At 47.9% G+C, this 17,611-nt stretch overlaps 1 protein-coding gene across 1 annotated transcript in view; it reads left to right on the forward strand.

Moving 5' to 3' along the window:
* LOC135910230 (uncharacterized) overlaps positions 1-17,611 on the forward strand; it is a 164,709-nt gene that overhangs the window by 30,362 nt on the left and 116,736 nt on the right. Inside the window, exons 4-5 of the mRNA XM_070526645.1 lie at positions 10,732-10,764; positions 10,840-10,934. Of these exons, the coding sequence (XP_070382746.1) occupies positions 10,732-10,764; positions 10,840-10,934 (128 nt within the window). The remainder of the gene's footprint in view (positions 1-10,731; positions 10,765-10,839; positions 10,935-17,611) is intronic.

Here is a 17,611-nt window from a genome sequence, read left to right on the forward strand (position 1 = left end):
AGCACCCGTCGCCTTGAGTTGCCGAATCTCGCAGAACCTTCTGACGCACCCCAGTGCCACTTACGCCACACCGGCTATCTTCGCCTGCTAACAAAGTCAATAGCCTACATTGAACTGTTGTCTTCCCCACCAGTTCCTGATGGCGAGTCCCTCGTCACGCCTCTGCCCGACATTCCACTACAGTATGACGTTACGGTGCCTCACAGTATACTTACTATTATTGCGGACCGCGCTTTGATGCCTATTTGAAACTTTCGATTGGCAAAGCGAATTCTACATCAAGACCTTGCCAACGTTGATTGTCTCGGCGACCATCACGTGGCAACTTTATCGACCGATGCTTCTTGTGAGCTTAGCAGGCCCATCGTGCCAACCTCGGCCGCCGATACCAAGATACAAAAAATCGTTGCGAACAACTTGTCTTCTGCGCAGGCTGAAGACCTTTACCAAATATGATCGTCCTACAGAGATATTTTTGACCTCGACGATCGCCCTTTAGGACGGACGCTCGCGGTCAAGCATTGGATTCTTACTGGCGATGCTACTCCTATTCCCCGACGACCGTATTGAGTTTCTGTGTCGGAACGCCGAGTAATTCAAAATGAAGTGAATAAAATGCCAGACAAAAACATAATTGAGCCTTCTTTGATTCCCTAGGCGTCACCTGTAGTGTTGGTTAAGAAGAAGGATGGCACGTGGCGCTTCTGTGTAGACTACCGCCATCTGAACAACATTACTAAAAAGGACGTCTACGGGCTCCTACGTATAGACGACGCCTTTGACTGCATCCAGGCTTCCAGCTGTTTCTCTTCTATTGATATTTGTTCTGGATACTCGTAGATTGCCGTTGACTATAAGGACTGAGAAAAAACCGCGTTCATCACACCCGATGGCCTATACAAATTTAAAGGAATGCCGTTTGGATAATGCAATGCCCCTGCCACCTCTGAGCGTATGATGAACTCCTTGCTCCGAGGTTTCAAATCGTCCGCATGTCTCTGCTACCTCGACGACGTAATCGTCTTCTCGCCCACGTTCGACACTCTCCTTGAGCGTCTGACAGTTATACTTGATGTATTTCGAAAGGCGAAGCTGCAACTTAACTCGTCGAAATGTCGTTTCGGCCACCGCCAAATTACTGTTCTTGGCCACCTCGTTGACGCGTCCGGAGTACAGCCTGATCCCGACAAAACTCGTGCTGTCCGAGACTTCCGGTTCCGAAGACAGCCGCAGACGTTCGATGTCCTTTAGCGCTATGCTCGTACTTTCGTCGTTTTGTTGAAGATTTTGCGGCAATTGCTAGACCCCTCACTCATCTTTTGAAGAAAGGCGCACAATTCTCCTGGGGTACTACAGAAACCGCCACCTTCTCTTATCTCGTCGTCACTCTTCTCTCCTCACCACCCATTCTCGCCCACTTCGACCGTGATGCTCCTACGTAATTGCGTACAGATGCCAGCGGTGATGACGTAGGTGCCGTCTTAGCCCAGCGTCAGCGTGGCCGGATCGCTGTATTCCTTAGCGAGCGGCCTCCTCATACATTCGGAGCCCAACTATTCCATTACGGAACGAGAATGCCGTGCAGTGGAATGGGCGGTTGCAAAGTTCCGTCCTTACCTTTCCGGTCGATTTTTTTTGTAGTCACTCACCGTCACGCTTTCTCCTGTCTTTCATCGCTAAAAGATCTACCGGCTGGCGTGGTCGATGGTCTTTGAGGGTACAAGAATTTTCGTATTCCATGGTGCTCAAGTCGTAACGCCTACACCAAGACGGTGACAGCCTGTCGCGTTACCCTGTTGACGAATCTGACTCCTCCAATATTGGCAGTGCTGCTTGCGTATTCTCTGAATAACTGCTACTTCATTCTGCCGACAAACAACGTCCTGACGCATACATCAGAGCACTCATTAACCGTTTTGAACACTCTCCGGCTGATGCTACTCTACGCCTCTGAATCATCCACGATGGTACTCTGTGTCGTCGTAACCTTCACCCGCACGGCTCTCAGCTCCTACTTGTAATGCCTAAACACCTATTGTTATCCGTCCTAGAAGAGCTTCACGACGCACCAACGGCAAGACACCTCGGCGTATCTAGAACCTATGACCATGTATGTCGTTTTCTCTGGCCGGGATTTGCCTGTTCCGCGCGACGTTACGTGACCGCTTGTGAACTCTGCCAACGACGGAGAAGCTTTCTCAGATCCCCGCTGGTGTCCTGCAGCAGCTCGACCTCCCTGCCGAGAACTTCCATCGTGTCGACTTAGACCCTCTCGGCCCATTTTCGGAATCTAAATCAGGGAACAAGTGGGTTGCAGTCGCGACGGACTACGCGAACCGTTACGCCGTAACTCACGCTCTTCCGACCAGTTGCGCAACTGATGTTGTGGACTTCCTCCTACATGACATCATTTTGGTGTGCTGCCTGATGTCCCGATCGTAACATACATAAAGCACAACTTAAAGAGAACTCACTCATGTATAAGGCCACTAAAATTATAGCAGAGAAAATATTTTGCAACAACTATTACGCAATAAGCGTCGTTTAAGGTCTCATATATTTTCTTTTCAAAAACGACTGCTTGCTTTATCCTCCTACTGATCCGAAGGCCAAGGCAAAATAAACTGCAAATGAAACATCAGTGTATTTGGGACACCATACATTAAGCCATCTCACAATTTCTGCATGCATGTATCTTTAAATAAATAAATAACCCATCAAAATTATCAAATTATTTTTATTGGTTTATTCTGTAGATATTAAAATTTTTATCTATACTTTTCCCGGGGACTGCAATTCACCCCCTACTATAGTGATCGCTCAGGGCAAACAAAACGCTCCTGCATGAGTTCGAACTCACTCGAATGCTAGCGTTAAATCTATCTGTTTTAGTATGTTCTCGCCGTCCTGTTTATATGCATGCGTAGCGTGAATTGTGTAGTGTTTTGGGAAGGCACGCAGGCTCCAGCAATTAACCTCGAACTTTCAACGAGTCACGTGTGACGAGCCTACGCCTTCGGCCAGCAGGCCAGATTTTTTACTATCGCCGACTGTGCGCACGGCTACCGTTATGAGTTGATTTTCCATGGTTTTCCGGGCCTCAGGTTTCCACAAGAAAAAGTTGGCTTTGATTTCTCAAAGGTTTCAGTACCCTCTACTTCTTCACCTTCACTAAAACGTGACCTATGGTGGAGCAGCTTTAACGCTCATGTACCGGACGTCCCTGTCAAACCCACACACTGTAGACACCACCACCATCGCCATGGACTATCGAGGTAACCGCTGCCTACGAAACATGCCCCCGGAGCACGGACTACTGCCCGAGCAAAGCACAAGGACCAGCCCTAAGACAGAAGGCACCATCAGAGCTCCAGCATCGCCTGTCATGCAGCAACAACCTGGGTAGCCACCTGTCTTCCGTGGATCATTGGATGAAGACGCAGTTACGTGGCTCGAAACCTTCTAAAAAGTAGTCACACTGAACGACTTGAACAGCACGGACAAACTACGCCATGCCTATTTGTGTTTGTATGACTCTGCTCGGACGTGGTTTGAGAATTGAGAGTGAACGTTAACCTCGTGGGAACTGTTCCGAAGCAGATTTCCTCAGGCCTTTACAAGCGTCATACAGAAAGAAAAGTGATGAACTGCTTCTATAAAGTTTCACGCAACTACCTAAAGAAAACATCGCCATCTTCATTCAGGAGACGATCCGACTGTTTCACCATGTTGACCCTGAATAGCCGGAGGTAGAGAAAGTATGTTTCGTGAGGAGGCCGGTGAAGCGGACTGATGCGCTACCCAGAAACGACAGTTCATAAGGCGCTAGAAATTCGCATCAGACAACGGGATCGCCAAACGGTTGGGCTGAAGTACGATGTCCATGCACTTGGCACCAAAGACTCGCGCGTGAGTACTTAAGAATTTGTGCGAGAGCAGCTGCAGGGGGTGTTCTCAAGGTCACAGGCTCAGGTTGCCTTGATCATTGACATCACTCGAGAGGAAATCCAGCGGTCATTGTGAGTTTCCAAAGTGCAGCCGGAATCGCCACAGCCCCTGCCTGAAGCAAATGACCTACGCCGCCGTCGTCCGCTCTCAAAGCGACCTCAGCGAGCACACCAGGGCTCCCTCACGCCGCAATTCTGTCGTCCGGCGCCACCACAGCGAGCTGGAGCACCATTACCCAGCCAAACTACCCAAGTAAGATTCCCGCTCAGCTACATCGGCTGAGAAGTGGGTCACGTCTATCGGCGGTGCACATACCGTGAAATGGGACTACGAGGACACCCCGTCAACGCGTCGCGCCCACACCAAGGTTAACGGCCTCGTCGTATCACCGAATACCTGTCTGCCACTCAGTGGAGACACACACTACCTTGCCTTTCGCCATTACCAGAACGCTACCTGCCGCTGCAGCGCCGGCCATACGCCAGCCGAGCCCTGGGCCAGCCCGTATGCCAATATCTGGAGAAATAATAGCAGCAGCCGATTTTGGTGCGTTCGCTGTTCTTCAAAATGACGAAGATCCTCTGCCGTCAACGAAGATGGGGAAGTGGCCTTTGCGACGGAGAGCAACGACACGCCGGCATCCGGATGAGTGCTGAGAGCAAAGACAACGCCGACAAAAGACCTGCTTGCATGACGTACTAGCAAGAAGTCCATCAGACGAAGCCGTGATCCGCCGCGAAGACCTAACTGCAACGCAAGGCAAAGAACCACAGACCTCGACGGTATTCCCGATATCCATGAAGTCACAGTTCTAGTCATCACAAAAGCCTTCTGCTGCGTCATGAGTGGACCCTCTGCCACCCAGCTGAAAAAGGCTAAGACTGCGTAGCAAACCTTTCAAATTCGAACAGTTGGAGGACGACTGATGATCCCCAGTAGAACTTCCACGGCAAGAATCCCCGTTCATCACAGGGCCCAACCTGCCACGCCTTCGTTATCCTGCAGCAGTGTTCACTAGAAGTAATTCTTGGTAATGAATTTCCGAACCAACACGGCACAATCATCGACTTGAAGTCGAAGTCGATAACGCTACCAGAAAATCAAGCCATACTGCCGAAAAACTCTCGGAGTCAGCGTGCCTTGAGTGTGTTCTAAGATCAAGTCTGCATCCTGCCTCGCTCCTGCATTGTCATTTGCATCGACACCGATACACCCGCAGACGTAGAAGACGTCATTGAGAGCGACCAACGTCCGCTGCTCGACCGTAAAATTTGCGACTCTGGAGGGTTCGTTCGACTGCACGAAGCAAAACCGAAAATGGGCTAATAAATTACAAGTAGGAGTTCAAACACGTCAATAAGGGCCCGATGATTTCAGAAATCACGGAAGTTTGGAAAGCCAGCATTATTTTATGCATTGCATATTGCAATCACTCAGTTCCGCCCTTGGGCGCGGCCGGGCAGCCACCATTGAGGGTAGGAGCTATTATGCGTTGCATATTGCAATCAATCAATCCAGCCCTTGGACGAGGCCGGGCAGCCACCATTGAGGGTATGAGCCATTTTTCATTGCTGCGCGTCTCATATGTGGGTCTATTCTTTTTTAAGTTCGCTATGTTTGTCATTAGGTTGCTTCTATTTTTATGTGTTGCATATTGCAATCACTGAGTTCAGCCCTTGGGCGCAGCCGGGCTGCCACCATTGACCTTTAGCGCAACCACGTGACGTGACGTCACGACAGCCGGAGGAAAAGCTGGGCCCCAACTCGCGCAATATGCAACGCATTCTTGGCTTAACCAAGCTAAGCCTGGCCATTTTTTGGTCCTCTAGGACTTTGCCCCATCTACTTCGACTTACTTGTTTGAGGAACCAGCTTTCGAAATAAAATGAAGCCTTTCAAGGTATGTATAGGATAAGCTTCGAAGTCGTCTACTCCAGTACAAAGACTGCTTTGCAGCGTCATTAAAGATTCGACAGGCACCAGTTCCTAAGCAAGTATAATCACTAAAGATTGCTCTCTGCCATTGGGTTAGAGCTCGTACCGAGTTTGAACGTGGAAACTGGAAGCCATAAAACACCATGTTGATAAAATGCTGCGGCATGAAATTATCCAGCAGTAAAAAAGCACGTGGGCGTCCACTTCTGTCTTGGTGAGGAAGAAGGATTGCTGTCCCCATTTTGGCGTCAGTTACCATCGCCTGAGCAGGATCGCTAAGAACGACATATACGCCCTACCCCGAATGGACCACACTAGAGCGACTCTGCGACACAACATATTTTTCGTCGATGGATCTTAAGGGTGGCTACTCGCCAACCGAAATAGACGAGAGTGACATAGAAACAATTGCCCTTATTACGCCAGACAACCTCTTCGAATTCGAGGTCATGCCATTTGGCCTTTCGTCGGGACACACAACATTCCAGCGCGTGATCGATATGGTCCTGGCAGGCATAAAGTGGCAGACATGTCACGCATACTTGTGTGTTTTTAGGGTATTTAGGTTGTATTAGGGTTTAGGCGTTTTTTAGGGTATTCTCTCGCATTATCGAGCAACGGACCCATATCACGAAATCAAAGGTCGAGGTTAAGTGGCAAGCGCCGCAATATCAAGAGTTCCGAGGGTTTACCCGCGCCTGCAGTCAGCATCAGTACTTGCCCACTTCAGCTTAAACGCCGATACGGAAATACATACCGACGCAAGAAGTGTACGCTACCGCACCTGGCTATTCCAAAGAAGAGACAAAGAGTCATAGATTACACTAGCGGCTGGCTATCGAAAGTGGAAGCCAATAATTCTGCGACAGAAAGAGAATACCTTTCTATCATTTGAGCACGCTTAAGCCTTAGATTGCAGGACTTTGACGTCAGCTTGGCCTACAAGACCGAACAAAAACACTATGATAGCAAACGCCTGTCTCGCGTCCCGTCAAGCCACCACCGCAAGACGACCAATATGAGGACCTCTTCCTGGGGGCAATATGTGCCGACGACTTTGCTAAACACCAGAGAACAGGTTCGGAGCTAAAAAGCCTTCCTGTGTACCGGCAAGGGAGGTCCAATTATTTTCCCAAGTGCATTTAGACGTAGACTGCCTTCATTTTCGCTACTGAACCATGTCCTCGCAAAGAACCGCTTTTTCTCACCCCGCGAGAACTACTTTCTCACACTCCGGTTAAATGATGATCAGCTAGACAACCAGGCGCCTCACATTTCCTGTACGCTCGCAAGAATATTAAAAACGTATTTTGGCAGCGCCTCGCCTCAGCTGTCTACTGTTACGTGAAGACATGCCAGGATTGTTAGCAACTCAAGACACCTGTAATAAGGCCAGCTGAAACGCTACAACCGATCGAGTCTCCTTACCTTCCGTTCTGACCAATAAGGTTTGACCTATTGGGGTCATTTCCTGCATCAAGATTGGGAATAAGTGGATCGTCGTGGCTACCGACTATTTTACCCATTACGCGTTAACGAAAGCTCTGCCTAACGGTAGTGCGGTTGAAGTTGCTGAATTCTTCGTTGAAAATATCCTGCTAGGACATGGTGCCGCGAAAGCTCCCATCACCGACCGAGGAGGGGCTTTACAGCGAAGCTTACCCAATCGATTCAGCAATACAGCCAGCCAAGCCACAGGAGGACAACGGCCTACCAACCTCGGACTTATGGCGTTACGGAGCGGCTCAACAAGACCCTCGGTGACATGCTAGCTATATACGTCGGCGTCTAGCTCAAGACGTTGGATGCCGTCCTTCTCTACGTAACTTTTGCATTCAGCCTGGCGGTGCATGTCAAACCGTTCACAGAGATCACGCCGTTCAAGCTGGTTTATGGCAGGAGCCACACGACGAATGTCGATGCCATGCTGCCACACGTTACCCACGAAGGGAATCTCGATACCGCCGCCTGTCGGCAGTGGGCCGAAGAAGCACGACACCTCGCCTGCCTGCGCATCAGGAGATAATAAAATACGTACAGCCGACACTACAATTTCCGGTGATGGTACTGGGAATACCAGCCTTCTAACCGGAATTTGGCTTTCACCCTGATTTACCGTCGAGAACTTAGTGAAAAACTTACTTTTGCGACGCTATTTAGAAGCTTAAAAGAACGCCCCACGCACTGGCCCAGTGCACTACGAGACAGCATTCCGAGACAGTAATCCTACGAGACAGCAATACGCAATCACAGCGGCGCTGCTCCCGACCTGAAATAGTTCATGTTGTGCGGCTTAAGCCTTTCTACGCCAGTCAAGAAACTTCGGGAGATTGCTACCTTGTGACTTCGCTGTTTCTTATTCACTAGGGGTGTTTTAGTTTTTGGCTCTTGTGTTTGCTGCATTGGGACAATTCTTCTTTCGTTTTTCAATAGAATTTTTTTAATAAGAGAATTTTCGATAACAGATTTTTCAATAAGCTTATTTCAGTGTTGCATGTAAACAAATATGCGGGTCCCACGCAGCGTCGTAATCGATGTAAGTGAAGCTTTTTTTGCCGTTTTCTTTGAAGGACGATAATTAGCGCTGATGGTGACGACGAATGTTTATTTTGTTTAACGTTTAGTCCATCACAAGACCGGTGACTTGACGGTAAACGTTACCTTGCGTGCACCACTGCTATTTGTCGTCGAAGTACACAGAACACACAGGGTATTGTTGTGCATTGTTGTGCTCCATACTTCATAACCTCTGAGAAGGTTGAGCCAATCATTGCTTCACACGGCATATCGTATCGTGGCAGAAGTATTACACTTTAGTTGAATTATGGAGCTGCGTAATGCAACGACAATCGTACTATAATGTGCGCCGTAGTGGTGGACTCCGGATTAATTTTGATGGTGTGGTATTTTTAGCGTGTCCCTATATCTACGTTAACGAGCATTTTTTTTTATTTCACCGTAATCGCAACGCGGCTTCCGCATTGGGGACCAAACCTACTTCCTCGAGCAATCACATGGCCACAAAGCTACCACGTTGGGTGAAGAGTTGACTTGGTGTGACACCGTTTCCGTAGCGTCACCTTTACCCTAGGGTATGCTTCAATGCTCCTCTACTCCTGCACGTCCAGTGAAAGTTGCCAGCTTGACAAATTTGCGTTGTGTTTATTTTGAAGAAACAGCGCAAACGTCCCATACGTACTTTGAACTTAGTTATCCCATTTGCCAGCAACCGTCTATAGTAGAAGCATTGGCATGCCTTCTCATGTATCTTTTTTTCCTAATCTCATCTCCCTTCCTTTTGTCCTTTCTTCTTTTGGAAGGGGGCATTTACACGCGTACTTATTTAACCTTTGCTCGACGACTGCAACTCTTCAAAATCAAACTTATTGCTCAGCGCAAGACGCACCCTCTTTGTGTCGCCGTTACCGCAGGTTATCGCTGATTCGCTGAGTAAGTTCTCACCGAACCCTTTAAAATCGTTTATATGCGCGACAAGGGCTGTGTAGCAGTTCGTGGAAAGCACCAGCAATGTCTTTTATGCTGGCGTCCACAATGAAATTACTGTAACGGGTGTGACGTCAGCGCGAATGCGTAAAATATTGCTGCGCCCGGTATGGGTCTGTGTACTGAGACAATATGCCCTATTTTAGAAGGGATGGTGGTACCAGCCATGAGGGGCTAAGTATTGCATCGTGAGAAGGAAGAGCACCGACAGCGAGCGCTTGGGTGTTCTCAACAGCAGAGCCTCAAACGCGATGTAGCCCATAGACCAGGTGGTGCAGGCCTTCTGCTGAGGTGACGACGCAGTTTCCGCACACCATTTTGTCTTTCGCGTCCGATTTCTCTGTGACGCCTCGTCGCCTATGAAGTGCAGCTATAACATGTATCAGCAGTGCTTACACACCACGTGCTGGTTCATTGCCGCGGCAATAAGTAAGTAGAATGCTGCGCTAAGTGGCGCAGAAAAGACGTCGACGGGCCAATCTCGCTTCGGTCTGGCGAGAGGCGCGCCAGCGCGAAGCAGAACGCCTTCGCGCGCTCGCAGCACACGCTACGATCTCTGCACTCGCATTCCTGTAGCTTAGTCTCTCGTAATTCAACTGGCTGCCCAAGACACTACAGAACCGGACAAAAATGCCCGTACCTTATCCGAAATCGCTCGGCAGCAGAAGCCACTCGCCAACAGGGCGCCGAGAGCCAAGCAAACCTGCAACACAGTCGCCTACCCGTAAATCGTGCGCCTTTCACTGCAGGGCGCCGTGAGTTCATGAAGCAAGCATGGAACAGCTAGTCTGAAGACACGCTTCACTTTCAGGCTCAACCTATTCCTATCAAACAGGGAGCAACCATATTGTTCTTTTTATGGGCACAGGCTCACGTAATAAGGAGTTATCATTGCTTGATCAAACGTTTCGTTACTGTATTGTTCTTCACATTCTCTACACAGTGACAATATACACCCTGGGTACGCAGTCGTTTGTGGTGCTAGTTGTTACAAGGAGAAAAGCAATACAGCGGCTACGTACATGGACGCATTCATGAATAGAAACAGAACCAACAGGTTCCAAGTTCTTGCAAACGTGAAAGATGGGGATTACGTAAATGTCTCATTTTTTATTATAGTGAATGCTAGCTTAAGTAGAACAAGGCAAAAGTGATCTACAAAGTATATAAAGCCTTCAGGAACGTGCTTCCAGTAATTTAATGAGTTAGAGGTTGTTGAAGATTTAGCTCTTCTAACTTAAGGCCCAGTTATCTCACGCTAACAGTGTCGGTGTGTCATGTACCTTTTTTGAGAAATGGACATGTTGTATGTAGAAAAATGCTTTGTGTCTGTTTTGTCCGCAGAGGCCATACGTCCAGAGCTCGCTACCAAAGAAGGTTTGTCAAGCCCACTGTGTGTTAAACGAGCGTATTTCTAATCAGGATATCCTTTCTGTTTTTTTTTGTCCGCAGCAAGCGCACTTGACTGGGCCAGCACGGTAGCTTTCATTGCATTCAATGTAGGAAGTTGTGTTCTTTCGATCGGCCTGATATGGGGAGCGAATTCTGTAAGTACTGACTTCTTAATTAGAAAAACAAATGCGGTGTGAACCATTCGAGTGGATTTTATTTGACTTCATTTCATACTACCCAGAATGACTAAAGCAATAAAGAAGGGAGTAATGTAATTAGGAAGTTGAATACAAGGATACAGTTTCTGTCTATACGATGTCAACCAATATTGAACGAGAACAAACAATACATAGTAGGGCGGCGATTTATCTGGAAAGACCCTTCTCGTCCTTTGAGCTCCATGTGATGTATAAGTACAGAATTAGTGCAATATATGTGTTAATTCCGACCTGTACTATTAGAAAAGACGCATACGTTATTTACCAAAATCGTATATGATCCTGCGGTTTTAAATGAGAAGAACGAAAGTTTCAAAGAAGATCCGATAGAATCATATACCATTATGGATGCCGGACACATTTGACATAAGCTATCTTGCAATTAGGTTATTTCAGTCTTGTATGTAAAAATAATATGCGGGTACCACGCATTGTCGGAATCGATGTGTGTGAAGCTTTCTTTGTCGTTTCCTTTCATGGACGATAATTGGCGCTGATGTTGACCATGAATGTTTAAGAGCGGTGACTTGACGGTAAACGTCACCTTGCGTGCACCACTGCTATTTGTCTTCGTAGTACATAGAAAGTGCAGGGCGAGTTTTTACTTGATGCGTTGTTTTGCGCCGTACTTCGGAACCTCTGAGAAGGTTGAGCATATTTATTGCCTCATATGGCCTATCATATCGTGGCAGAAGCGTTACAATTTAACTGAATTATGGAGCTACGTACTGCAACCACAACCGGATTACGATGCACACCGTAGGGGTGGACTCCGGATTAATTTTGACGGTGTGGCGTTCTTTAACGTGTCCCTGAATCGAAGTTATCGAACGTTTTTTCTTATATTTCGCCGTCATCGGAATGCGGCTGCGGCGTTGGGAAACAAGCCCGCTTTCTTGAGCAATGACATTGCCGCAAAGCTGTCGCGGTGGGCACAGAGTCGATTTGACGTGTGACCGCTTCCGTAGTGTAACCTAGACTCTAGGGTGCGCTTTAATCCTCCTCTGTTTCTCCACGCACAGCGAAAGCTCTCCACTCGAGAAATTTGGGTTGGGTTTATTTTCAAGAAACAGCAGAAAGGTGCCATACGTACTTGGAACTTAAGTTTATCCCTCCTCAAGTTTATCCTTCAAGTCCCTCTGGACCTGCGCGTTAGTAAGTAGGTAAGTAGGTTAGTAGGTAAGCATCGCAATTTCTGCAATGCTTTTGCAGGCGGTCACTGATAAATACTACTAGACAAGGGTAATGTGGCTACGCCCATGGAGCAGCAGCGGATATTGTGCACATTGGACGTGGTCTAAAGGTCAAAACGAGTTTCTCGCGTCTCCTATCTTCTCTGCCGCGCTGCTGTCATCTATGCACACGCTTTAAACCACCCCCCGACGAGGTGTACCAGACAGCAGCAACACACTAGGAAAGTCGTAGGAAGAGGCCAAGAAAGCTTCGATTGAAAAATACAAAACCGTGGGATATTCACATCGGAGCGTATGTAGAGTATGGTAATATAAGTTGTTAGGTAAAAAGGCCTATAGTGTTTCCTGCATGATGCAATTTAGGGCATAGTTGCGGCACTAGGTGCGGTAATAGTTCATAGCAACGACTTTCGCAGCCTTAATACAAGCACTATAAGTTGTTCTAAGAAGTCTTTTAGAAAATATATTAGATATAGAATTGCCATCTGCTGTGGAGTTTGCATCAGTAACAGAAACTGCCCCGTTTCATTGCTTTTATACAACCATGCTGCTATCGCTCACATAAGGAATTCTTCTAGAGGGCTATGACACTAACGTGCAATCATTTAACAGGTTATTATTGGCATACCCTCACCCCGTAGAGCTATACTGTGATGCGTGTCTTAAAATGATTGTGTTGCATGAAAACAGGCTTGGTCCTTATTTCAAAGTCAATACAGCAAGTGTTGGGACGGTTGGGTTATAGTGAAAAAAAACTATTGATCGTTCGCTTCTTTTATAGAAAAACAAAGGGTGCCTATTTTTTTTCTAGTGAAACTAATTGTCAAATGCCCTAACAGTTCTGCATATTTGTGCTTATTGAGAGTAAATACATTTTAAATTCACTTACCTCCATTGTGGCGGCGCGAGCGTCGTCCTCTACGCTCGACATAGTCTAGCTTCTGTGACGAAGCTTGTACGGAGGTTTTACACGGTAGTGTATAGAGGTACAAAAAAGGTATAGAGGTACAAAAAATAAATTATCCTGAGCCGCCGATGCATGATGTGCGTAGTAGAACATGTGCAGAGGTATAGTGAGAGTCCGGGCTCGTCAGCGAGCGTCATTACGTTGCAGAGCCATTCGGTGGCCGAGCCGCCCCCCTCTCTTCTGAAAATTTTTTTGTGCCTGCGCCACAGCTTCTCTTCCTGATATGTCCACAAAAAGGGGGTTAGTTTGCGATTGTTAGGGGCACCGATACAGCTGAACAGAGCAAGTTCTTTTTGGAAGAGTGACAGTGGTCGTGAGCAGTTACAGACAGACAAATTTATATTTAGAAATGCAGAAAAGGTAATCTGGGCTAAAGCTAACTTTGACCTGCTCGTTTCGACTGGGACAGGGTGAGGATACTGGGAGACTGGGAAATGAGCGAGGATAATTAGCAGGAAGCATTTATACCTCCTCCGTGGCTGAAACCGCTTCGGCGAGCACCAGGTATGATCATGCAATTTACATGCTGTTTGATCATTGCGAGCGTTCAGTAAATGTCATCGTGTCACGTCAGAGGTTCAGTCGCCGTTCTCAACAAGCAGGGCACACTTTGGTCAAGCACGCTGCGATATTACGAAGCCTGATTGGTGATCGCTGTTTTAGAAGTCTGAAGCTTTAGAAGTGATGCACTGGTACGTGGCCAGCTGGTCTCAAAAACCACAAATCATCAGTTGCGTGAGCGATTACCTTTTGCAGAAATTTCATTAACTCTCTCAGAAACTCTCTCAATCGCAAACCAGTGCGAGCAAGCATTGAGTCAAGAAATTAAAGAGGATGCTTCAGTTCATCAGGGTTAAACGAGAAATAAAGGTTCGCCCGATCGTCGCAACCTCATCACGAGCATGTACGTGATGACATGTACTAATGATGCGAGCGTCAAATACTAGGCGTCGTGAAAATGCCAGCATTGTGCCGTCACGGTACGATGGATCAGCTTTTGAACAACCCTGCCTGCAAGGCACGTAACCGCAAATGTCGGCTCTGTGGCAAGACTGGGTGCTTGGATTTTATGTGCAGGTGGTCTAAAATTAGCGACGAGGTTCTACTTTTTGACAATGACGACGACGGTAGTTCACAGAGCAGTGGAAAGACAATTTATCTAGTCAAGGGACGTAAAAACGGTATTCACGCATCCGTCGTCGTGGAAGGTCAGAAAATTTCGTTTTCTTGTTGTTACATGTCACATCCTGCTTTCCTGGCCGAAAAACTGTACACACATTTCTTCGCGAGCACTTGCCTTCTGAATTCCAGCTCCGTGCCACTCTTCGACTATTGTAAATAAGAAGAGTCCAAGCATGCTTTTACTGACTGAATTAACTTACTGACTTAACTATTATTATTATCATGCTTATTAACTTACTGAATTAAGCTTACTGACTGAATTAACAAGCTTGGTATCGGCGCGCATAGGCGAATGAGAACACTGGCTGTCAAAACACTGGAGGGAGCAAGCCCGGTAGCAGCAGCGGTCGAAGCGATCTTCGTGCTTTCTATTGCTTCAGCGCAAATTGAGGGGCAAGAAGAAAGCGCATACAAAGGTATGAGCGGTCTGGCGCTTGCTTACAAGTCACGGCGCAGCTGCGCAAAATACGCAGCTGCTGGTGGAGTAGCAGCCGCCCCCGCCAGTACTCGCTTCCCTCCCTTTCCTCACATATCACCTCCCCTATCGCAATCTCACCCTCACTCAAACTCTGAAGATGGGCGCCCTTCTGCGGAAGGCAGTGAAAGCGGCTCTTGGGCTGCCTCCACATGCTTCCACAAAACGGCTTCTTCTCCTTGGCATCCACGACACCGTAGGCGAGCTTTTGGAGGCTCATCGCAATGGTCAGCTCCAACGTCTCAGACGCAGTCGTCAGGGCTGCGCTATACTTTCTCGCCTTGGCTACCCCGTCCTTGAGACACCCACACACGTCCCACAATATCGCCTCGCTCCTGCTCTATGCGCTAGCATACAAGTAGCTTCAATTCCCCGCAATATGCATCCCGAGAGACACGCCCGCCGTAGACGCGCCCGAACTCAGGCCTTCGCACGCATTTTTGGAGACCACACCACAATTACACCGGTTTTGTACACGGACGCGGCCCGCTACCCAGAGAGGCGGGCCATGTGTTTTGCTGTAACTGACAATACAGACGTGCTTATGGTGTCTGCCACAGTTCCAACAACGCACAGCTGCTCATCAGAGGAAGGAACAATAGCCATGGGCATTGTCCATGCCTCGACCCTCTCCGCACAAGACACCCCATCACCATAGTGACAGACTCGCAGGCTGCCGGCTGGGCCTTCGCGCAAGGACTCGTGACTGCACACACACATCTATATCTCTCCTCTGCCCCCCCCTCCCACGTTACACAAGGTGCGTATCGTCTGGACTCCTGGACATGCCTCTCTCCATGGTAATGAACGCGTTATTTCGGTAGCCCGAGGTCTGACTGGCCGGGCACCATCGGAAGAGCTGTCCAACCCAGACGACGCACCGCCAGAGCCCCTACAGTACACTGAGACGCTCGAGTACTACCGACAAAGTCGCCATAACTATCCCCCTCCTCATCCTTCGCTTAATAGAGCAGATGCGGCTGTCTGGCGGCAACTGCAGACCAATTCATTTCCTTGTCTCCACATGCTACATATCTTTCATCCAACCCTGTACCCTTCCTATTTCCCCCCCTGTGGGGCCAAACCCATGGTGTATCACTCTATATGGGAATGCCCTAACCCTTCAGGTGTTCCTCCTATACCCAACCCGACCCTTTCCTCTTCGGAGTCGCGCATGGCAATGGAGCCCTGGACTGAGGGCCCCACTCATCGAGGAAACTTTCTACACGCTTTATGAAATAAATGTTTATTCTCTCTCTCTCTTCCGGGTGCGAGACAGTGTTGTCGCCCTTGGACTTTATACGGAACATAACGCCGACGCCGACGCTAAAAGTAAAATACGCGTCTGAAGTGTCCCTATATGGGATATCGCAATAAAATTAGTTATCCCTAGAAGACGGTTGCCCTTGTGTCCCAAAGTTTGAGTCCGCAAGAACGGAAATGCTATGCAGGTGAACGAGAAGCCTGAGTGTGTGTTTTGGCCTGCAAGCTTTGGCATGTGTATCTTTGGGTTCATCCCTATATCTTCAGAACTTAACACAAGGCCCTAGGCACCTTGTTGTTAACAACAGGAAGTAGGCATTTGCGCATCTGACGTTGATCCGCGCGCCTTCCCTGCCATAACTAACCGCGGTTGTCCCTTTCTCTTTCTAGGACGCTTGTGAAGGCGTTTAGGAACTCATTCTAAAGCAGCTGCCAACATCACTACCGAGGGCTCTCGTTTCTGACCTAGTCCTGACAGCGTCCTCCAAATAAAACAGACGTCGCACAGCTTGCCTTCAGGGCTCCATTTGTAATGACGTCTTCTCAAACGTGCCGAGCCTTCTATCCAAATTTTCCGATGAAGATCGAAGGAAAGTAGGTCAATGGCAGGTTGTTGAGCACAATCCTCGATGGCGCTAGAGCTATCATCGTGACTGCTGACTTGGTCTTGAACTATCAGCTCAGTACGCCTCCAACAAAATCAGCCCTTATCGATCTTTATCACTACATTTCAACTGCTATAACACCCATATAACCCCTCGTCACTCCTTACTTTCCTTATCAAAACATTGCGTATCTGTCTGCATTGCGCGACAACAGAGACAAGTAAGTTCAGCACATCCATACCTTTCACATGTATTCGCCTACTCTAAGCGTAGCTGTTTACCCCAGTGACAAGGCACTGGGCCTCTGAGCGTAGGGTCCGAGGCAAGGGCATTTTTTCTTCGATTTTCTTCCTTGAGAAATGATTCTATTTTTTTCTTTAAGGAGTGCATCGATGTTCTGCGTAACGGAGGAATCGACAAACAGAGGGACAGATTTCCGGTGTGAGTGGCCTAAAAATGCACACGCAATAAATATTGGCCTTCATTTCACTTTCAAATCAGTTCAGTTTAGTCAACCTTAAGGCACATTAGAATAACTTGTAGTAACTTTATTTCGCATTATTTCACATTAAGGGACATTATATTTTCCCCCTAATTACTGCATCTTCACGTTGTTATGGCTTTTACTACGTTACTGATTACTGCAGTCGTCATGCAAAACGCTAATGGGGTCACATTGATTATTTATACCACTTGTGGACAACACCGGATTATCGGCGTCGCGAGGACATATAATGCTTTCAGAACAAAGCTGTGAGCTGCGATCCAACCCCTTGACAGGGTGAATCTGTGCAAAGAAAAAAAGAAAGCAAGTGACACTTAAAGCAGAACAATTTCGGCGAGTAGAGTCAGCGATCGCCTCATATGGCTCATCGAAAGCTCCAGGGTATCTAGTGATGTTCCTTGCACAACATTATTCGCGTTGTGCA

This window comes from Dermacentor albipictus, chromosome 10 (assembly GCF_038994185.2).
Source record: "Dermacentor albipictus isolate Rhodes 1998 colony chromosome 10, USDA_Dalb.pri_finalv2, whole genome shotgun sequence".
NCBI classification, from domain to species: Eukaryota; Metazoa; Arthropoda; class Arachnida; order Ixodida; family Ixodidae; genus Dermacentor; species Dermacentor albipictus.